This window comes from Lemur catta, unplaced genomic scaffold (genome assembly GCF_020740605.2).
Source record: "Lemur catta isolate mLemCat1 unplaced genomic scaffold, mLemCat1.pri scaffold_53_ctg1, whole genome shotgun sequence".
NCBI classification, from domain to species: domain Eukaryota; kingdom Metazoa; phylum Chordata; class Mammalia; order Primates; family Lemuridae; genus Lemur; species Lemur catta.
The window spans coordinates 1113847-1136918 of record NW_025423858.1 but is presented as its reverse complement, the minus strand read 5'-3'; the positions used below and the strand labels follow the sequence as shown (position 1 = coordinate 1136918).

General features: G+C 37.0%; 1 protein-coding gene and 1 non-coding gene across 2 annotated transcripts in view; both read left to right on the top strand.

The window, feature by feature from the left end:
- LOC123629835 (ankyrin repeat domain-containing protein 26-like) overlaps positions 1 to 23072 on the top strand; it is a 47697-nt gene that overhangs the window by 7335 nt on the left and 17290 nt on the right. The window contains exons 3-11 of the mRNA XM_045539216.1: positions 3005 to 3135; positions 6602 to 6716; positions 6879 to 7052; positions 10964 to 11070; positions 12407 to 12541; positions 15107 to 15177; positions 19934 to 19964; positions 21814 to 21906; positions 22721 to 22769. Of these exons, the coding sequence (XP_045395172.1) occupies positions 3005 to 3135; positions 6602 to 6716; positions 6879 to 7052; positions 10964 to 11070; positions 12407 to 12541; positions 15107 to 15177; positions 19934 to 19964; positions 21814 to 21906; positions 22721 to 22769 (906 nt within the window). The remainder of the gene's footprint in view (positions 1 to 3004; positions 3136 to 6601; positions 6717 to 6878; positions 7053 to 10963; positions 11071 to 12406; positions 12542 to 15106; positions 15178 to 19933; positions 19965 to 21813; positions 21907 to 22720; positions 22770 to 23072) is intronic.
- Positions 13852 to 13958, top strand: LOC123629854. The gene has a single exon (XR_006732328.1). It is a non-coding gene; the product is annotated as a U6 spliceosomal RNA (small nuclear RNA).

The following is a 23072-nucleotide window of genomic DNA, read 5'->3' as shown; positions in this document are numbered from 1 at the left end:
CGTGGGTCTTTCTTGTTCTGGTCCGTGTGTGTAGCTCTGTTTTGAGTACTTCTTGGAGAGCTGTTCTTGTCTTGGTGAATTCTCTGAGTTTGTATCTATCTGAGAATGTCTTAATTTCACCTTCATATATAAAGCTGAGCTTAGCCAGGTATAAGATTCTAGGCTGGGCATTATTCTGTTTCTGAAGAGTGAGAATGGGGCCCCAGTCTCTTCTTGCTTGTAAGGTTTCAGTTGAGGAATCTGGCATAATTCGGATGGATTTTCCTTTGTATGTTACTTGTTTCTTTCTCCTTACAGCTTGAAGAAGGGCCTCTTTAGTGGAAATTTTGGTCAGTCTGATAACTGCATGATGTTGACGTGGTGTCTTCCTATTTGGTATGACTCTCCCAGGGGTTCTTTGAGCTTCCTGAACCTGTATATCTAGAGTTTTGGCAAGGCCTGGGAAATATTCCTCAATTATGTCTTCAAATAGCTTATCCAACCCTTGCTTATTGTCTTCTTCACCCTCAGGAATGTCGATAACTCTCACGTTAGGCTTCTTCACATAATCCCACGTTTCTTGTAGATTCTGGACTTTTCTCATTTCTTTGCTCCATCTCTGTGACTGATTTATTTAATTGGAAAGTGTTATCTTCGATTCTGAGATTCTTTCTTCTGTTTGATCTACCCTGCTCTTGAGACTTTCCACTGTGTTTTGTAGCTCCCTGAATAAATTCTTCATTTCTAGGAGTTCAGTTTGATTTTTCTTCAATATTTTGATTTCTTTAGTGAATTTGTCTTCCAAGTCCTGGATCTTTTTTGTGATTTCTTTGTGTTGGTTATCCATTTTTTCTTGCATAATATTCAGCTTATTTATGATCCATTTTTTTTTTTTGAGACAGAGTCTCACTTTGTTGCTCGGGCTAGAGTGAGTGCCATGGCGACAGCCTAGCTCACAGCAACCTCAAACTCCTGGGTTTAAGCGATCCTCCTGCCTCAGCCTCCCGAGTAGCTGGGACTACAGGCATGCCCCACCATGCCCGGCTAATTTTTCTATATATATTTTTTAGCTGTCCATATAATTTCTTTCCATTTTTAGTAGAGATGGGGTCTAGCTTTTGCTCAGGCTGGTCTAGAACTCCTGAGCTCAAACAATTCACCCGTCTCGGCCTCCCAGAGTGCTAGGATTTCAGGCGTGAGCCACCGCGCCCGGCCAAAATAGTTCTTTTGAAGGGATTTCTTGCTAGCTATACCAGATTTTATTATGTAGGCATTACATATGACATAATGCATGTATATATGCATCAATATATCTAAATATATATATTGTGTGTGTATATATATATATATATATATATACAGATAAAAATGGTCGTAAAGATTTCATTTTAGAATTTTAGTCATGAGATAGTAAAACATATAAACTCGCCAGTTTATAAAAACCAGTTGGATGTAAATCATTTTTTCTGACAAAATGGCATAAGGTTAAGATTTTTTTTAAGTAGGCCATCTTATAAACTCTGTGAACCCAATTTTGAGTAAAGCAGTTTGATTCAGTTATCAATATACTAGATTGTACAAACAACAGTTAACTGTGAAAATGTGACTGAAATATGTGAGAAGGCTGAAACTTATGAGTTTAAAACTCTTATGAGTTCTAACAAGGTCAGACAGTAGTTTCTTGGACTCATTCTTTGTCCTTGAAGATAATAATGTCACCATTTCCTTTAGTATAGGGAGGGTGTCTTTATAGGAATTTTACGTTTTACTTTTAAAACAAGTATGAATGGCAAGAATATTTCTTAAAAACTGCTGATTTTCAAGAGGGTTTCTGTTTTTGATAAGCAGTCTGCCAGAATAGTTAAAGCTTTTGTAAAAAGAAGAGTTTAGCTAAGGGAACGATTAAGAGGAGGAATTGTAAAAGGGGAAGAAGAAAGTCCCAGAAATAAGAGCCCAAGCCTGGTTTGAGATATTTTGTGGCCAGGCAATCTTTGGGTCTTGATTGATTTTTTTTTCAGCTTCAAGGTATCAATGAGATGTGCGTATCTTATTTAGAGTCTACAATTTTATAGCCATGGTCAGCAGAGAGAGACCAAAAGGCCACAGGAGTCTACCCCTGTCAGTTCCCTGTGACCCTTCCTATATGACAAACACCAGGTCAGGGACTTTAACCAGACCCAGGCCCAAATGCCAACACCCAACAATGGGAAAGCTGTCTATTGTTCCAAATCTTGGAGGATCATATTTTATTCTACCTCTCCACTGACAGCCTCTTTTCCCACCACTCATACTGAAAAGCAATTGTCTGCACCAGCTTTAGGTATTCAAAACAGAAACACATTTTCTGATAGAAAGATTTGGAAAAATAGCTTTATTTAGAATCTGTAATTTTATAGCCATGGTCAGCAGAGAGTTCAGCTGGCTGTAAACCCATAGGCCCAGGGGTGCCACCCTCAGCGAGCCCGAGGCAGCCCCGGGGTGAGCTCCGCCAGGCCACGTAGGGGCCCGAGTTGCAGCCACACATGCAGGCCACGCGGCAGCAGGGACAGAACAGCCCCGAGTGGCGCGTTCTGGAGTGTGTCGCCAAGGGGGGGAGGGGGAGGGGTGGGCGGTTTCCCGCTGGCAGTTGTGCGCATGCGCAGTAACGGCTCATTCTCATGCGCACGTGAGCAGTTGCTTTAACGGTTCTGGCGGTGCCTGTGGTCGCTTGGCTGTGCTTGGCGCTGCCTGGCCATTTACAGCTGTCAGAAGTTGGAGACCGGGATTTCCCTTGCTGGAGGTCGTGGTCATATCGGGTTTTCTTCACTGCACTGGACTCCCGAGGCGGGGAATAGGCAGGGGTGGGCTGGGGTGGGGTGGGGGGTGAGAGTGGGCTGAGGTTCCCCCGAAGCCGGCAGCCACCACCATGAGGAAGATCTTCTGCTTCGGGGCAGACAAGGGCGGGCCGCCCTCCGGCCCCTCCAGCCACTGTGGCCAGACCAGGGTGGGCCTGGAAGGCGAGGCTGTTGACAGCGCCTTCCTGCAGCCACGGTACCACATCCGGAAGAAGGATCTCGGCCAAATCCACCAAGCTGCCAGCGCTGGTGACGTCGCGAAAGTGGAGCAGATCCTTTCGCTGAAGAAAAAGGTCTTGGATGCCAGAGATAGAAAGAAGAGGTAATGGGCGCAGCCATCCCGGGTTGGGGGCCAGGCAGGTGCGGGGGAGATGCCCTTCCCAGACTGGCAGTAGCCCAGGGTCCTGCTGGCGAGGGCACCCGGCTGTCCTGCCTGCGGGCTCTGCAGCACCTGGGATATGGCACCTGGGAGGGGTCCGGCACCAAGGCCAGCTTCATGGGCAGCAGCACAAAAACAGGACTTCAGCTGCTTCCCCATCCACTCATGATTCCCCTTCTAGGACAGCTTCTTGCCAGTTTTAGCTACTTAACTAGCACAAGTATACTGGGTGTTTGGTTGTTAATGTACACATTTTAAATCATTATCTTATATACCTTATAGAAAGGTACATAGTGAGAGGAATAATAAGTATACTATAAATAATTCTGTGTTAAAACATCTTAGCAAGAAGTTCAATATCCATTTCATGTCACTGTACACCTATGAAAATGTGTTCTTTACTCAGGGAACTTAGAAGGAAAATTTGAAGTGGGTATATGGTACCATAGTCTTCAATAGGAAGACTCATTTTTCTGAGAATATGAGCTCTTTCTATTTTACCAGTTTTACATGAGCTAAATAAAAGTTATAAGGTTTCCAAATTTTTTAGTTAACACATGCTGTCTCGCTTTTACTATTGTGATGACATGAAGAAAAATTTTGTAATGGAGTAAGACTTGCTCTTCTAGGTATCCAAATGTGCTATGAATTTCCACAGATTAATCATTTATTAGCAGTTGAAGAGATAGATAAATGAATGGAACAGAATAGAAAATCTAGAAACACCCAAATGTATGAAAGAATTTAAAACTTGATGATGGTGACAAATCAAACATGATAAAAACTGACGTCTAATTTAAAATTGGGCAAAGTCCTTTTTTTGCAGATCTACAAGTGACCTACAAACATAAGAAAAAATATTAAGTGTCCCTGCTAAGAGAAGGATTTTAAGTTAAAAGAGAAATTAGATAATGTTAAGCTATCCACAAAGTTTGTCAGAATGAAGACATTAAATACTAATATTAAACATGGAAAATACTTATACTGGTGCTTACAGTTTATGTTGTTGATCTCTTTTCAAATAGACAACTTGGTGGTAACTACATACAAATGAGACTGACACGCTCCCTACTGCACTAAGGAGGCAACTGGAACTACACATTTAAAAATTGTGTATGCCCTTTACCCATCAGTTCCATTATACTAAAATATCCTCAAGAAATAGAGATCATACAATTTGTTTTTCTCAGCACTTAAAATAATAAGGTTTTAAGAGGAATGCATATGATGGATTTACAAATCAATTAGATTGTGTCCATAGATGGAATAATATGTCACCATAGAAGGTGGCATAGATACATATGTGTGCTGACATGTAAAGAGTATTTAGGTATATCAAGTAAGAATAAAAGTCATTTTGATTATTATACATATACACAAACACACTGTGGTGTTGTGTTAGCTTAAAATATGTACACAATATGATAAAATTTGTTATTTCTGGGCAATTAGGGTGTACGATTTGAAAGTTCTAGTAAAAGTTTGTCATTAAGGATATAATCCCTGGGAAGAGCCGTAATATGAATCTTGCACAGATAGAAGTAATTTCTTAATTTCTATGAATTAATTTTAAAATTATTTTGTGGATTGGAATATTCCACCAACTTTTATCCCTTCAGAAGTAAAGGGAATCTTTTCATCTGTGCTTGAAGATTTTATTACATACACAGTTTTTTAATGTGCATCTGTTTTGTTATATAATTTATTGCTTACATGCAAAAATTTTAGATTATTCATTATAATTTAGGTGTATCATTATGAAAACGAAAAATAGGAAATATAAATGTTACTATTACAAAGGTATAACTTTATAGGGGTCTTCTTTCAAAATATTTAACTCTTGTACTCTGTTTTCTCAATGCATTTATTCATCAAACATACTATGAAGACCTGTTATGTAACAGACGTATTCTACTAACTTTCAGGACACATCCATCCTTAAAACTATTTACCTGACCAGCCTGAGAAATTTGAGAAATTTAAAATTGGAGGATTAGGACTTAATTTCAGTTAAAGTCATTGCTCACTCCTTTCAAACAAAAGCATTTCTGAAGGTAGACAATTGTAAAAGATGACTTTAACTGCCCTTTTAAAATTTGTAACAGTATTAATTATTAACAGTAAACGTTCAAAATATCTGATTCTCACACAGTGTATAAATCTATATATTGAACAAATGAGGCATACCTATTCATTCGAATCCTGAGTTTCTTTTGGTCTGAAGTATTTGAAAATCAAAGTAAGAATTATTTGGTTTTAAAAATTTTGTTATTTCAACCTTCTTTTTCCATAGTACTTTTAAGAACTGAAACTTACATAAATGCCAGTGATATAACTAGAACTTCCATAGACCTATTGTATATGCCCTATTTCCCTTAATGTAACGCAGCATTGATTTTGTGATGTCCCGTTATTTTGCTTATCAGTGAGATAATTTTTCTGTGCTGCCCATTGTAGTTGAAATAAATCATGAATAAAAGGTGCTGTTCCAGTATCAGTGATGTTAAAATGTGAGAAAATGAGCACCCTAGCATCACTGAAATACAATGTTATCTCTAGTCTTTAAATAAACCACAAAGTAGGTATAATTGCATTATTTTGCTTAATTAAAATGTTATCTTTGTTAAGCAGTAGTAATAATTACATTATGTAACAGTCATTGAGCTGTTATTTGCATTAGGAACTGTTCCACATACTTAGTACAGATTCTCATTTGAGCATCACAGTGATGTCCTATGAGATAGCTACTGTTTTTTTTCCCCTATTTTATTGAAGATGAAATTGAGGCACAGAAGGGCTAAGTGATAGATAATAAGTTTTTTTTTTTTTTTGAGACAGAGTCTCACTCTGTTGCCCAGGCTACAGTGCCGTGGCATCAGCCTAGCTCACAGCAACCTCAAACTCCTGGGCTCAAGCAATCCTGCCTCAGCCTCCTAAGTAGCTGGGATTACAGGCATGTGCCACCATGCCTGGCTAATTTTTTCTATATATTTTTAGTTGTCCAGGTAATTTCTTTCTATTTTTAGTAGAGACAGGGTCTCGCTCTTGCTCAAGCTGGTCTCAAACTCCTGAGCTCAAATGATCCACCTGCCTTGGCCTCCCAGAGTGCTAGGATTACAAGCATGAGCCACTGCGCCTGGTCAATAGCTAATAATTGATAGAGCTTAAAGTAGGATGCAAATCCAAGTTGAACTGACGCCAAAAGCCAATCTCTTTCTAATAGGCTGCTCTTTTATTAATCTAGTGAGGAATAGCAGCTAATAAATATTGTACTTTTTTCACAAGAAAATTAAATATTTGCTTTAAAGGTAGAAGAAAACATGCTGTTTAATATTTATAATTACATGAATCTTTGTATATTTTAAGATAGTGCACTACAATTTCCTAAAAATCTCTCTCACTTTCATAGGACTGCTCTCCATTTGGCCTGTGCCAATGGCCATCCAGAAGTAGTTACTGTCCTGGTGGACAGAAAATGCAAGCTCAATGTCCCCGACAGTGAAAAAAGGACAGCTCTGATTAAGGTATATAGCAGCCACCTTTTGCAGCATGAGATGGATTTCATTTCAATATACACAATAAAAATAAATTTGTTTCATTTAAATGTAACTAGTCGGTGGGATCTTTGGAATGTTTCTTTTGAACTGTTAGAATTTATGATCTATTTCTTGATCTGATACTGATAGGCGGTACAATGCCTGGAAGAGGAGTGTGCCACCATCCTGTTAGAACATGGTGCCAATCCGAATCACAGTGACGTGTATGGCAACACAGCTCTTCACTATGCTGTCTATGGCGACACCCCATCGATCGCAGCAAAGCTCCTTTCACATGGCGCAAATAAAGAAGCCATAAACAAGGTAGAGATCAATGAACTGTATTTGAAAAATATCAAACGTTGACATATGTAACTATCAATTTTCCATATTTGGAAGCTCAAACATTCCGCGAATGAAAATATTTTGAAATACCTTAATTGTTTTAAAATTTTACTTAAAATGTTTATACATTTAAAGAAGCATTAGAAGATGCAGTTTTCTTTTATACATTCATGGTTAATATTTGTGAAAACCCTGCATTTGTTAAAGGAAAACTTGTTAACTTTTTTTCCAAACAAGTGTTGTGTTTTTTTTGTTTGTTTGTTTTTTCTATTTAGTATAAAACAAGCCAGGGGAGCCAAATTTGCCCTGGAAATACGCTTTATCTTATAATTGAAAACTAAAGCATTATATAATAAATGGAATTCTTGCTGCTGCTGACAAGTTCCTTAGAAATGCAATTTATATCAAAGTGACTAATCTCTAATTGGCAAGTCGTAAGAGAAAGAAATGGAAAGGGAAAAAGAGAACAGTCAGAAATATGCTGGCCATTTGGAAATTAGGTAATTTGGGGAAAATACAATGAAGAGTTTTTTGTGTGTTTACTTGTCTGTTTGTTCTTCGTTTATATGTTTAGACAAAGTGCTCTTCAGTTTTACAGAAAGTAATTCTTAGTTTGGGAAAGAGTGTTAGGGAGTTGTAAACTTGCCCAGAAATCAGTGTTAGGAGGACTCTGAGGAAAGCAGATTGGCAGTGAATAGGTGGTGAGGATGTGGGAAAGACTTGAGAAGAGGGAAGAATATCCTGCTCTTGCCCAAACAGCCACTTATCCTCCTCTTGCAGAAACAGCCACTTCGACAAGACTCTACTAGAATTTCTTGTTGGGAAGGTGGAAGGTACAAAACTTATAAATAGCAAAATCAAGTTGCATTTTGAGTTTCTTAGTCCCTGTTCTAACCCTGTGCAGCAAGACTAAATGGAGTTTTCAGCAAATGACTCCATCTCTCACTATTTCCTGTTTGGGGCCAGATCTCCAAGTGATAAAGGGCCTTGGCCATGTGAGAGAGACAGGACACTGAAGTGACTGCCTGCTCTGCTAGTGCTCAGCTAGAGCTGTGTCACAGTGACCGGGGAACATTTTTTAACAATCTAGAAGTCTAGGCTCAGCCCTGCAGATTTTAATTTAGTAAATCTAAGAAGGCCTCGATATGTATATTGAAACAGATTTCCTCAAAGCTGGGTGCAGAAGCGTGTGCTTGTTGTCCCAGCTACCCTGGAGGGTTGAGGCAGGAGGATCACTTGAGCCCAGGAGTCTGAGTCCACCTGTGCAACATAGTCAGACCCTCTCTCTAGCCAATAAAAATACTTTTCTTGAGATTCTGATGCATTCCTACTTAACAACCACTGAATAAATAAATATAATATAGAAATTCCCATGTTTCAAAAACATAAGAAATCTCCAGAAGAATTGGAGTTTGATAGATGCTACTTCCTTCAAATCTCTCCTTTCTAATAATATTAGCCTGACTTTATCTGCCTCTCTCTAGCTCTGTGGTTGAGCAGTTCCAAAGAATATTATTGGCAACATCTATCAGCTTATGGAATAACACCCGTTTCCTGCTGTTTAGCAATCATTCACTGCCAGTCAGAGGGTCTTTAGAAATCTGCTTATGGACAGTCTTTCAATAAGTAGTAACGGGCCCTTTTGGGATTTCACATTTCTTTGTTATCATTCAGAGGATTAGTTCAACAAATGTTTACTACAAGCAAGGCGTTCTCAATTAGCACAGTAGCAAATCTTGAATCTTTTATTCAGGTACAGCTGTATTATGGACTATCTCAGTATGTCTGTTAAGTTCATACAGCTTTGACGTAATGAGGATGGCAGTTTTAAACACTTAAAAGCATGAAGTTTCCAAGAACATAGAGAGGAATTCTTTTAATAATTTAGTTTTAGCAGTCCTATGAACTAGTTAACAATTTGGGTAACAATCTGGGAAAAATAAACACAAGTAGATAGTAAACGAATAGATGTTTGAAAAATTCTTGTTGTGGATATTATAAATCTTAATAGCAATTTTTATTCCATATTGGGGCTTGATATTTTGGCAAAACCTATGACACTAAAGAAAACAAAGATTTCACATGCAAGTACTTGCTTTATACATGACTATTTGGAAACATCATTAGTGAATTTTAGAACATGAGACTATAGTCAAAATGCAGCCCATAAGTAGGTTTACTTTGCCTCGATAAATTGAGTCTGCATGTAAAATTTGGGAGACATGCAGGAACCTGGGTTTCAGGCTTCCCTAAAGAGTCAAGCCTATTGTCCCTTGAGCTCATATGTTTGCTGTGCTGTGCAGAATCTTCCCCCTTTATACAAGGTGTATGTTTTCCAGTTTGCTACTGTGCCTATCTAGGTATTTCACAGGCTCAGGACATCTACTTGCCTACCTAAGCACTTGAGAGGACAAAGCTTGTTTTTTAGTATTTTTTGAAATAATTTCAAGGTTTTCAAGACAGTTTATACTTGTTTAGAATGTATGTCATCTATATTATAATATACATTTATCCATTAGTAATATGGTTGGATTTTAGAATATAGAAATTTTTTTAAAAAATCAATTTTTTATTATATATACCATAAAAAATGATCTTCGTATTGGAATACCTATAAGCTTTTTAGGTTACCCATGGTGAGAACACTGAATCCTAACCACTAGACCACCAGGGAACTTTACCCATGGTTATAGTTGGCTAGGCTGTGTGTAATGAAGACAGCATTATATCTTTCTCCTCAGCATAAACTCTATAAAATGCAAATGATTTAGTGGCTTCCATTGTGCTAGCAATAATCCATATAGGTCAGTATTAGAACTCTAATTGATAAGCCATTATATTTTTATTTCTGATTTATATTTTGCATGAAGTAAAAACCAACTGGAGTACCAATTAAAATAGAAATCAGAATACAAGTGGATTAAAATAAAGCAGATAGGCATTAGCATCTCAGGATCATCAGGATAATTGAGGAAAAAAATCATAGTGAGCCTTCTAATAACTAAGATAAAAATCTGTCACCTTGTCACAGGAGAAACAACATGGACCATGAAATAATGAGTTGAAATTCATTTGAAACCTCTCTCTTTTATTCAGAGCCCATTTCCTTAGTGACCCTTTGGAGAAGGAGTACCTGACATTGGTACCCTGGGGTCCTACGCTACTGTTAGAAGAGAATCACAGGAGTTTGTATCACCTGGAGGAAACCTCCACATTCACTGGAAAGTTCTTAAAACTGTATCTCTAAAGATTTAATTCTTCACATGTTGTTTACCAAAAAAACTAAATAATAATAATACTTGTCAAATAGAGATCAGGCAAAGCTTGAGAGATTTCTTTAATACTGGACATATGATGCACAGTTTTGCACTACTTCTCTAGCCTGGATGGTCATGGAATCTTCCTTTTGGGATACAGTGTTTAACTTATGGTATCTAAATACTCTTTGGAATATCATGTAAAAAACGTTGCTGTAGGTACAATAATTGATATTAATTCAATAAAAATGCTTGAAGCATTTACTACTACATCTTAGGGTTTGGGAATATGGAGATAAAAGATACAGCCCCTGCCCCCAAGAAGCTCTTGGTTTAGATGGAAAACAATAAATTAAGTACAGCATATCATGGTAAATGTTGTGATAGAAACAAAGATTCTTAGAACCCAGAAACGTTTGAAATGAGTTTTGGAGATGGCAGGAGTTAGCCTGGAGAGGCAGAGGAGGGGAGTTTCTAAGGGAAGGAGCAGAACAGATGGGTGAGTGGATGAAACTACCTTTCATTTACTTTCTGTATGATACATTTAAGTTCATAGGCTCTTACATCAAATGTTCAGTTCAGTTGAGAAATATGAAATTTTTTGAATGATAAATTGATTTTTCTGTATTACAGGATCACCTCACTCCACTTCTACTTGCTGTAAGTGGAACTAAAGAGGAAATGGTAGAATTTTTGATACAGAAGAATGCAGATATAAATGCAGTAGATAAAATGAACAGGTATAGTATTTAGTGCTTTTTTTTAAAAAATGTGAATGTTATTTTAGGGTAGTAAGAGTCACTCAAGTCAGAATTATTAAATGAATGAGAAGATTAACATAATTGTTGAGAGGATAGAGTGACAAATATCAACACAAATCATCAGTTAGGTAGAAAAGCAATTATTTGGACTGGGGAACCTAAAGAACAATATGCAGTAGGATTCATCATCTCTTATGATACTGACTGATATTTGTTATTTGTAATCTGATGTTTTTGATCATGTCATCTTATATCACCTAAAGAGGTTTCATATTAGTTTTACTGAAGTGTGGACTTTAACTTTTAGATCACTTTATGACTCAATATGGAACTTCTTAATCCTTTTATAGTATTTTTTTAACTTCTTCTTATAGAATTTCCTTCAAAAATGGTATATGAAACATAAATAGAAGTTGAAAATCATTTTTTCTTTGGGACGACTCTTTTGCCTTAAGTGCTTTCTTTGAAAAATATTGATGTTAGGTGATCTGTAAAGGATTATTAATTGCTATAACTAGATACTGTGGGTTCATCAGTTGTTTTCCTTTTTCATTTCTAATGTATTTTGATTTTTTCTTTTTAATTGTTATGAAAATGAGAGAAAGACCACTTTAAGTGGATAAAATTTTTCTTTAATGAAGATAAGTCATAAGTGGATGATAAAGGGAAGAGACAGCTTTTCATTCACATAAAACCGGGTTTAAATTCTCGCTTTCCCACTTGCTAGGCGTGTGACCTTGGGAAGACCACTTCCCACCAAATGTGTATTCTAATATGAGAAGGAGAATAACACTATGCCCTTCCAGGGTGGTTGTGTACAAGTAAGATTATGTATAGAACATTGAATTAAGTCCCCAGCACGTGCTCATCAACATCATTAACTGAAACTACTATGGCTACTATTTTCACCATTACTACTAATGTTATTGTTTAAGCCTGCAGATAGCTCTTACTTAACTGACCCCTAGTTGACTCTGAATCACAGTCCATTATGTCAAAATAGGGAAGACATGGAGCATACTTCATGCAATGCTTTGCTTACTTTAGATAAGTGATCTCAGCAGAGAATGACCAACTTCTACTATGTCATACCTTAATGACACAAGAAGCTACGTTTTTGTCCCTTCCTTTTAACCTAGGTGGTAATTTACAAAGAGGCACGCTTGAGCACCCAGGATGCTTGTGTCAGTTAGTACATATAAAAGGTTAATTCTATACTGATAGGCAAAATATTCAGCTGGCAGTCTATATCAAATTAGCATTTTAAATAACTATTAAAGTTCCCAAGGGTGAGGTTATCTCTTTGTTATTTTAGAACGGCCCTCATGCTTGCTGAACATCATAACTCACCAAGTATACTACACCTTCTTGAGGAAGGTATGGATGTTTTTTCTGAAGATATCTCTGGAAGGACTGTGAAGGATTATGGCACTACTAGTGGTTTTAATACGTAAGTATTTACATTAAAAGACCAGTGAACACTAAATCAAGGTGTAAAATAATTTCAAATTTTATATCTTATACATCAGGTGAGATTTCATAGCGTGTTTCAGGTAGTGTTGGAATGGCAGTGAATTAGTCGAATTCATCAGCCAGAAATCAAACAAAAGGCTAAACTAGTTAGAAGTAGTAATGGGTACAGAATTCATCATCTCAAGACTTTCAAGAAACCTTTATCATTAGGGATGGTATCGGCTTCATCCATTTCATTTGAAGAATAACTCGTGCATGAGATAATATGCCACATGTTTGATCCTTCTAATTAGTTATTTGGGTCTTGAAATGTCTACTTAACAGAAAATGTTGTAGTGTCTTCTGGGGGCTATTTCCTATAGCCTCCTCCTTGAACTTTTCAGGAAATGGAATGGTTCTCTAAATGCAAAGAAGACAGTTGTTTTTACAAGTCTGAGAGAGGGGAATGAAAGGACACTTCAATCATTCTGTTGTTTCATTTATTCTGTTATTCCATTTGACACTGGTCTTGCTGTCTGGAAATGATTGACCTTTGCAGATTCAGATCCCTCAGTCTTCATATGGTGATCCATATTTAGACTTCAAGGCTACATACACATTTTTTGAGTTCGTGCACATATGCTCAACCATTGTTCCTAAATCACCAGTACCCTGCTCTGGCAGCTGGGCCTCCTAGCTACAGCCACAAACATAGTGAGCAAAAGGGCCCTCCCTCCACACTCCAAACCTTATGTGGAGCCCTCATCTCAGCCTAGACTTAGCCTAGGTCTTTATGGTAAGTTATCCTTTGATGCCCCTGATTGTCTTCCCTCTAGCAAATAGTTGAGATTGTTCTAAACTGTCAGAGAGTTTCAAATATCATTGTAGGAAGATATTAGAACTTCCTTTTTTCTTTGCTACAAATTTGTATGCCAAGGCTCCTTTTGCCTCTGTTTAGTGCCTTTTTTTAAGTATTGGAAAGTCACATTTTATCCTTCTGCAGAGTAATGGTCACCAACTTGTAGCTGGTCTCTCAAGTGATCTGTTTTCCATAACAATGAAAATCTCCCAAGCTACTTGGACCTGTACCTGAGGTTTCTTAAATTCTTTCAAATTCTATCTCTTAGGGAAACCATTCATCAGAATTCTCTGAGCTAAAAGTAGGTTAATTGTTTGGCTCTTCTGTTGATACAATACATACATACATACGTACATACATACATACATACATACATACATACAGGAGGTTGATTGGATTTAACAGGGCCAAACCTCATCCCTGACTCATCAGTGTCCATATAGGGCTTTGAGCTTGCTTCATCAGCACATACATGAAAATTGAAAGAATATAGAGAAGATTACCATGGTCCGTGCCCAAGGATGACATGAAAATTTATGAAGCATTCCATATTCTGTGCAGTCCTGTGAACATCATTTGACTGTTTGCTGACTAGCTCAGAGGAAACAGTGTATGTCAAAGCAAAACAGGTGTGACTCAATATTAAGATTGTGAGTTTCACTAACAAGAAAATTGTGTAAAGTGATGTATGAAATGACAGTGGAGTTGAGTGTTGAGCAACATGTATAATGTCATATGCAAATATGTTGTTGGTACTGATCTCAGACATGAGAAAATATGAACCAGCATCTCCTTCATTGAACTTAGTAAAAATAAAAGTAAGGTTTTGCCTTCCCCATCACTTGGAGGGAACATGGAGATTAAGCATCTTGCTAACGAAGATCTGCTGGTTCAGAGTTTGAGTAGGTAGAGAAGGAATAGTAGCAGTCCAAGGCAGGTCTTGACATTTATTGATTATTCTGCCTTTGGTGTGATTGATTAGCTCAGTAATGGGGGGAGAGTTATGTTATCTAATTTAATGAGATAATATATTAATAAATTTGTCACAAATTATGAAATAACTGAGATACCCTGAATTACAAGCCACAAAGAATAGGAAAACTAATAATCAAAATTAGGACTTCATAACATTTTCTTGAAACTTCAACATTTCATTCAATATTGCAGCCTAGGGAAAAATGCAGAATGGGTTGTATTTGGGATTCTAAAATAATTTCAGCAATTAAATTAAAGAACAAAGTAATCCATTACTTGACTATTTCTTCAAGCATTGTAAAAATGTTATAGTATTAATATTAAATATTTATAAAAATGTCTATTAAGAGTGACACAAGGAAGAAAAATCGTCATGTTTTGAAGACATTGAGCCTAAGACAAGCAACTTTTCCATGAACAAATAGCTGTTGGTCATAGCACCTAAGACTTCTTTTAAGTTCAGGACACTTTTTGTTATGTCAAGCGTACTCTAGTTCGTTGACTGAACTATGCTGCTCACACTTCATGAGGACTTCACCTTAGTTTTGTATTCTTGAAATCAAAGCGTAATAAGTTTGCAGCGCTTACACATTTGAAGTGTGTGGGCTAATTAAAGTTCTGATATTAGCCCTGATTTTGTTGAAATACTCTGAGAATTTCATATATTTGGTAAATGTTTTCATATCAGCATTAAAATAGTAATATTACTTATTACATTTTTATACATAGCATTCACCACCAAATTTCAGAATATAAAGAAGAAAAGATACCTGACGATCTTTCTGAAAACAGCAATCCAGGTAAGACTTCTGATAGTGAATTGCTCTTGGTCGTTCTACCATGGATAAAAAAATAAAGAGTAAGGAAGTTTTGAGCACAAAAGGGGCAGTTAAAAAGTCAATGTGTAAATTGTGTGCATATTTTAAAAATTTGTTTCTTAGTAATCTAGAATTTAGAATTATGTAAGAAGTTAATTGTAGGGAGTTTATAATCACAAACAGTATTGTCTAAAAAAAGTCTTCATTTAATTATGGTCCTTAAAATGCTCTATGATATTTTTGTATAAATAATAAAATAGGTTTTAAAGTTAGTATGTTATATGTTTCCTCTGTGGTGACATTATAATCAATTGGATTTCTTATTAAAATGAGTTATTTATATTTTATAATAAATGTTTCTGTCTAGGAAATGAATATTAATTAGAGTTGATCTGAACATTGCAGGGGTTACGGGCACCAATTCCCTGTGTGGTGAAAAATTTGCGTATAACTTCTGGGTCCCCCAAAACTTTACTAACAGCCTACTGTTGAGCAGAAGCCCTACTGTTAACTTAAGCAGTCAGTTAAAACGTTTTGTATATGTATCATATACTGTATTCTTACAATAAAGAAAACTAGAGAAAATAAACCATTATTAAGAAAATCATAAGGAAGAAAAACTATTTACTTTCATAAAGTGGAGGTGGATCATCAGAAAGGTGTTCATTCTCATCGTCTTCACACAAAGTAGGCTGAGGAGGAGGAACAGAAGTTGGTGTTGTTGCTTCTGTGTGGCAGAGGCAGAAGAAAATATGCATATGAGTTGAATATGCATATGAGTTGACCCCTATAGTTCAAATCCTTGTTGTTCAGTGATCAAGGGTATTACATAGTGTTTCCTGTCACTAAGGAAGTAATTATCTTTAATACTGGCAATTCAAAAATAGCTTTCTGGTATGAACAAATAGCAATAAGAACTGTAAAAAGTAGCCAGTGTGCAGTAGTGTCAGAAGAAGATTCATTTTTAAAGATACTGAGTACAAAAGTCAGATATTACTTGTTGAGAAGCACAAATTATCTTACATATTTTTATTCTAACGTGGTCTCATTATTATCGACCTCATCCCAAATAAATTGAAACTGCATGAGATATATTTACTTTGTTAAAACAAGATATATATTCTTCTATCTGCCAGATAGCTATCATGATAACAGTAATTTTATTAGAATAGGATACCCTGTTACCATTAGGCAAAAGATTACCATAGTCAGTATTCCAACAGACTTGCTTTGGGCTCAACAAATTGTAATAAAAGTACACAAACATTTCACAATAGCAAAAATGGTACTATTCTCCCTAGGTGTGACAACTTAAGCACCTGCTAATCTGAAGCATACGAGACACCTTTAATTTAGTACGTCTTTATGAAAGAGCCTTTATAAGTTAGGTTTTGCAAGTTGCAGTAGACAATGATAGATGTAGTTTCAGTCCTTAGGGTTCTCATAATAAAATAGAGCTGTCCTAGGAAGTAATGTCTGTGGTTTTTCAACAGAATTGTCAAAAATCATTTTCATTCATTTATTTTCTTGACCAGTTGACAAATAATGCTCAAGAGTCTTTTAGGCAATAAGCATTTTTGTTATGTTACCAAATATAAATGTCTAAGAAATACACTCAGAAGCTTTATATTTTTATTGTCATTTTTATTATTTATTACTTTATTCAGTGCTTACTATGTGTCTGATGCCCTCTGTGAGCTCATAACTACCATTTCTAATGTACTTACCATGTTACATATGTGCCAGACAGTTTAAGTCCACGGCAAGGAATTCATGCTTTAAAAAATTGGGTAACATGTCAGGTAAGCATGCCAGGTAGAGCGACAGAAGAATGATGCTTGGCAGAAGGAACAGCTGACAAGATTGCATGTTTGGCAGAAGGATCAGCAAGTGCAAAATCTGAGATGCATGAGTGAACTTTGCAGGGTGTGTGAGCAGTTCAGTTTTCCTTATGCAAAAAGCATAAAATTGTAATGCTTGGGAATGAGATGAACACTTAGCTAAGACAAGATTGTGGAAGACTTTTTAATGCTTCCACACTAAAAAGTAGAAATGGAGAGATCTTATTTTTTTGGCCATGGGAAATTTCTCAGGTTGAATGCATTTGGCTGCAAATAATGGATGACCTAAGGAACAGAGGCTGAAACAATAGGAACCAAGTTGTTTTGGTGGTTCAGTAATGCCACCAGGATCCACTTTGTTGTCCCTCTTTCAAGGGTGCTCTTGGCACTGTTGTGCTTATGGCTCCTTTCCTGGTTGGCTCATTAGCACCAGTTCCAAACACAATGTTCTTACAAGATAGTATCTAAAGGTGGGAAGGGCTGCTTTTCTTCATATGTTTTTTGTAACTTGGGAGAAAAGTGGGAAGGATGCAGTGGTCTCCCTGTAACATTTTATCAGGTGGGTCACACCATATGCTCATTTTTAAATCAGTCACTGGGAAACAGATGTAATTACTGTGATTAGCTTAGAATAATTATTTCTCTTTTTGGAGCCAGGGAGGGGTATTAAGATGATAAATATTGAAATAGAATTGTGTTTCTCCAGCAAGAGACAAGAAGGAATGGCTACTGGGTAGGGAGCCATTAAAGTTTGTTGTAGTGATTCATTGAAGAATATTGAGCAGGGGAGTCTTAAGGTGGGATTTCAGTTTTAGGGCATTTTGCATATGGTCTAAATCAGGCATGGGCAAGCTTTGTCTCTAAAGGATCTAGTATTAAATATTTAAGGCTGTGTTATCGCTTTCACATCTACTCAACCCTGCCATTGTAGTGTGAAAGCAGTCATAGAAAATATGTAAGCAGATGGGCATGACTGTGCTCCAGTAACATTTTGTTTTACAAACCATATGGCATATGCATAGAGAAGAGCAGCAGTTCACCAAGGAAGGTGAACACTTTTCTATAAATGTTGAATTTAATGGATATTCATATAGAGTCTTTTTAGTGTTTTCCAGACTCCCAGAAGGAAAGCCGCTCTTCAGAGTAAGTCACATTGTTTATATGAAGAGTTTTTAGGCACAGTGTGCCGCTCTTTTCACTTAGGGAATGGTGGGAATCCTCTCAAAGCCAATGTCCCGGATCCCAGCCATGGGCCAGCCTTGCAAGCAGGCCTTTCTAAGGATGGCAGTCTCATCCTTGCTGTATAAAATCTGTTCTGCACAGCAGTTACACCCCAACTTAATTTTTAGTGGTTTTAAAATTTTATTTAATAGCAGATAATATAATGATATAGCATAACATGGTAGTTGTTTTAGTTGCATGATCCATATTAAGTTGCAATGCTGTTTACTTTTTTTTTTTTTACTGTTAATGAATGTTTAACAGATATTTGTGCATAAGTTACTATGGCAATGCAGGCACTTAAAACAGGGGATGTGATATTATGAAATATATATGTGGTCTTTGATTTGGTTTCCTGGCATACAACTCCTAAAATTTTTGTACTCTCCAAAGTGATTATCTTTTTGTGTGTGAAGGATTGACTGATGGCTGGCAGCCACCAGGTAGCTGCAGGATGGAGGCTGGTCATCACAGACCAAGGCATGATTAGGGGGCTGGGACTTCCACCCTACCTCCAACCTCCAGGGAGGAGAGTGGGGCTGAAGATAATGTGATCTTCAATGGACCATGATTTAATTTGTCATATCTCTGTAATGAAGCTTTCATAAATAGCCAAGGAGTGAGTTCAGAGAGCTTCCAGATAGCTGAATATGTGGAAGCTGTTCTAGGGTGGTGCCCCAGGAGGGTATGGAATTGCTCTACCCCTTCCCCCATACCTTATCATATGCATCTCTTCATCCATATCTTTTGCAACATGTTTGCCTGAGTTCTGTGAGCCATTCTGACAAATTAGTGGAACCCAAAGAGGGTATTACAGGAACCTGGACTTGAATCTGATCATTCAGAAGTTCTGGAGGCCCACATTTGCTACTGGTGTGGGAAAAAGCCAGCCTTGGGAACTGAGCCCCAACCTGTGGGATCTGAAGATAGTGATGGAACTGGATTGGAGGACTCTCAACAGGTGTCTCCAGCAGAATGAATGGCTTGATTGTTCATGGGGAGCCCCTGAACCACCACCACATTTGGTCAAAGAAGTCCTTTGTGTTGATAATTGCTGTTGTGGGGTGAGAACATATAGCAGCAAGGGGGACTGCTGTATACTCTGTGATTACATCTCCCAGTCTGTTAGTCCAGAAATCATGCTGTTTAAGTTTGACACTGTCTTCTTACAATACTGACTCTGCTAGTGAGACCATTTTCTGTCACTGTGGTAGGTTTCAGTTGGGATTATGATGATTGTACACAGCGGTTCACCTGTAGGTATCAAATTTTGAAAAATTCCAGTCTCCCTTGCATTTGATAAATCAAAGGAGGGGAGGCAACTGTTACTAATGTATTGATTGCCTACCAATAGTATCAATAATATTAATACTAGTATAGTCCTCAGGTATGACCCCAAAAGAATCCTTTGTAACAAAGCATGAGTCTTTTTCTTATTTTGGTCCAAAATCTAAAACATATACAAAAGTGTGCATTAATTATTTATGTTTTGTGAAGGTGGAGCCTTGCTGTGTCACTCAGGCTGGTCTTATTTCCGAACCCTTCAAAGGATCCTCTTGCCCCAGCCTCTCGAGTAGCTGAACTTATAGGCACATAACACCATGCTCTTGTATGCTTTTAATATTCTATATTTGTCTATTGTTGATTTAAAAATACTTTGCTTTTTTTTTTAATAGTGGATGGAATTTCTGAAGACTCTACAATCAGGTAGGATTTTGCAGATTTAAAAAAATTGTATGATAACTAAGGGAATGCAGAGAAAATAACCTAACTTTTCAGTGTTCTATTCTGGGCTGCAGACCACATTATGTGCTTAACATTTCATGTCTTCTATAGTCATCACAACTGCTTCTCAAAGAATCCATGCTATTACTTTTTACTGATTAAGTAACTGTGGTTCCAAGAAGTTAATTAATTGCTCCATGATCCCATAGTTTGATTATCAGCCTGACTGGCTCCCAAATGTGTTTGCTTGTCCTTTAGCATAGATCAAGAGAAACCTGTGCAGTATTGCATCAAGGTACAGGTACAAATTAGATCAATTTAGAAAGTCAGATTTAGTTATATGTTAATTCTCATCAAGAGTTCTTCTTAGAAATCTGGTTATTCCAAGAGCATGTCCTGATGTATTTGAGAATGACAGTGGTCCTTCCTTTTAACATCAAAGGTTTTAGGGCAGATCTCACTTCACTGTGGTTGTAGGACGATAGGTTTTACATAAGCAAGACCAGGCAAGTCCTAGAGAGGAATTGTTTTACTTTAAGTGAAGGTTATCTACATATACGCTATGTTATGTTAATTATTTATCAGCTATTTAGAAGTTCTTTCTAATTGATTTTTCTACTTAATGACTTACCAGTTTAGTTTTCCCATTAGGCTGGTATCCTTGCCTAATCCCATGAACGTGTTTTTTTTTTTTTTCCTAGAATCTTTTTTTCTCCCATGATTTTCTATAATTTTGTCTTAATATTTTTTTACTTTCTACTTTGCATTTCTTGGTTTTTTATTGTTTTTTTTTCCTGTTAAATATTCCCTACTTTTCTAAACAGAGAATGCAAAGCACATAGAAATTCATGATTTTAAGGAATCTTAGGGACTAATAAAAATGTCCTCTGGTACTTTAATCTGTGTTTAACATCCTGGTCAAGTAGTTGTTTAGATAGCATACCTGAAACTTTTTACTTTGGTAAATAACAAAGGATTGAAACCCAAGATATTTAAGTGATTTATTTGGATATAATCAGAGGCAGAAATGAGATTTGAACTCATGTTTCTTCATTCAAGCCCAGTACTGTTCCTTTTTCATCATCTTGTAGGTGAGTGTTTTAATAATAGAAATGGAGAGTAGATCTAGGGAACCCAATGGAAGAGAATAAGAATGAAATTAGCTGCTGAACCCAGTGGCAGTGGATAAGAGTGGAATTAGCATTGGAAGGCCAATTTTGAAGAAGAACAATGCTGGGTTGGAGAGAAATACAGGTTTAAGAAAACAGATCAGAATATTGGGGCTTCTGACAAGTGTGATAAAGAGAAATCATATGAATGAATGAGAAAGGATGTTGGGATTTATCTAGAAAGGCACATTAAAATAGAGGGTTTGAGGGAGTTCTGAACAGGTTGCTGTGTTTTTGTTTGTTTAATTGGAGGAACTGGCAAACTTGAAATTTCTGTCAAAAGATGTTAAAAGAATTTGAGCCACTGGGAAGAGTCTCTGTAGCAGATAGGAATGTGGTATCATCTACTTCCACTCCAACCTACACAGGGGTGGCTTACAGCCCCTTGAGTACTAGGGGGCTAGCGGTTGCTGAATTACATAGGTCTGTGGCCCATGGCACGTGTCCCTTCACCTCTGTCCTTTTTCCCAGTTCACTGATGTCTTTCCCATGTACATGTAGAGTAGAGACGGGGTAAGATTTGCCGGGAAATCAGTCATGGAGCTGGGGTAGCTGGTAATGTGCCTATCCTGGGAGAGGATGACTGAGACTCGTTTAGCCTGCTTATCAGGATGAGGGAAATAGAGGGTTTCTGCTCTTGGTCATTTGAGCCTATTTTTCAGGAACCTGTGCTGTATTAGACTGAAGATTAAAAGTTTGAAGACTGCCATGGAGTCCTCCAGAAGAAGGACCTGGAATCAGGAGCCCATAAGAAGGTACTTAGATAGTACTTTGGGAAATAGAAGTATGACTACCAGGATTCTCCTTTTCCAGTAGTCTCTCTCCTTGAGTATCTGAGTGTCTATGAAGGTTTTTAAAGGCTTGCTAGTTTATATAGACCTGAATAAGGAATGACCTGTATGGGCAAAATAATCGGGTAATATAATTTTTAATTTTGTACTTTTTCTTGGAAGAATATCCCCAATAACAACATATAATTTTTTTTTACTTTTGTACATTTGTCTTTCAAACATTTCAGATGTTTCCTGGAACTCCCTGTATGGTTTTAGAGTAAAGGGGAGATATAGGGCCTTCTTAGGTGCTTTCCTTCCTGAAGAAGCAAGCCTCCCGATTTTCTGAGTTACACAGATTAGTCTTTGAAACAGAGACATGTAATGGAGAAGGGACAGCATATTTTTCTACCTTGTTTCAGGTTATCAGGTTTCTTCCAGTTCAGGTAAGAAGAGTCATGTCAGTCACTAAGTTAACAGACAATTTGTGAAGACATATTATACTCGGGATTTGCTAATATATTGGCGGTCGATATCTCTTATGAAGCTAAAAGTAAGTCTTCATTGACTACTTCATAGACTGTGAGAGGTGAAGACAGAAGTAAGTAACTAGAATATTTCTTAAAACAGAGACCAAATTTTACTAATAATTATATCAAGAAACATTTAATATCTAGATAGCTGACCTTTCATGTTGTTTTATTTTTTCTGGGTGAGTGCACCTAGATAGAACCCTGTAGATGTTTTTATTTTAAGGCGATAACCTCATTTATTTTTGTTGTATATTTTTTCTCTAAAGGATGTCCACCTACCCGACTATTGATGATTTAAGCAGTGTCGATACCAAGGTAAAGTGGTTTCTTGTGAAATTAATTTTACTACTCTGAATCTCCTTTTGTATAGTATATTCTCTTAAAATTTAGCAGTGGTTTACATATGACTTTATAATAGAAAATTGGTCAGAGAAAACCATTCTACATAAGTTTGATGAAACCCTTGTGTTACCTCTGACCTGTTATCTTCCTCTTCACCTCTTCCCAATGGAGTGTAGGGAGTTCGGTCCCCCAGATTAAGATTCAAGCTTGTGGACTGTACTTGTGGGTACGAATCCACTGCTCCTTACTAGCTTGAGATGGAAGGAACTGTGTTTA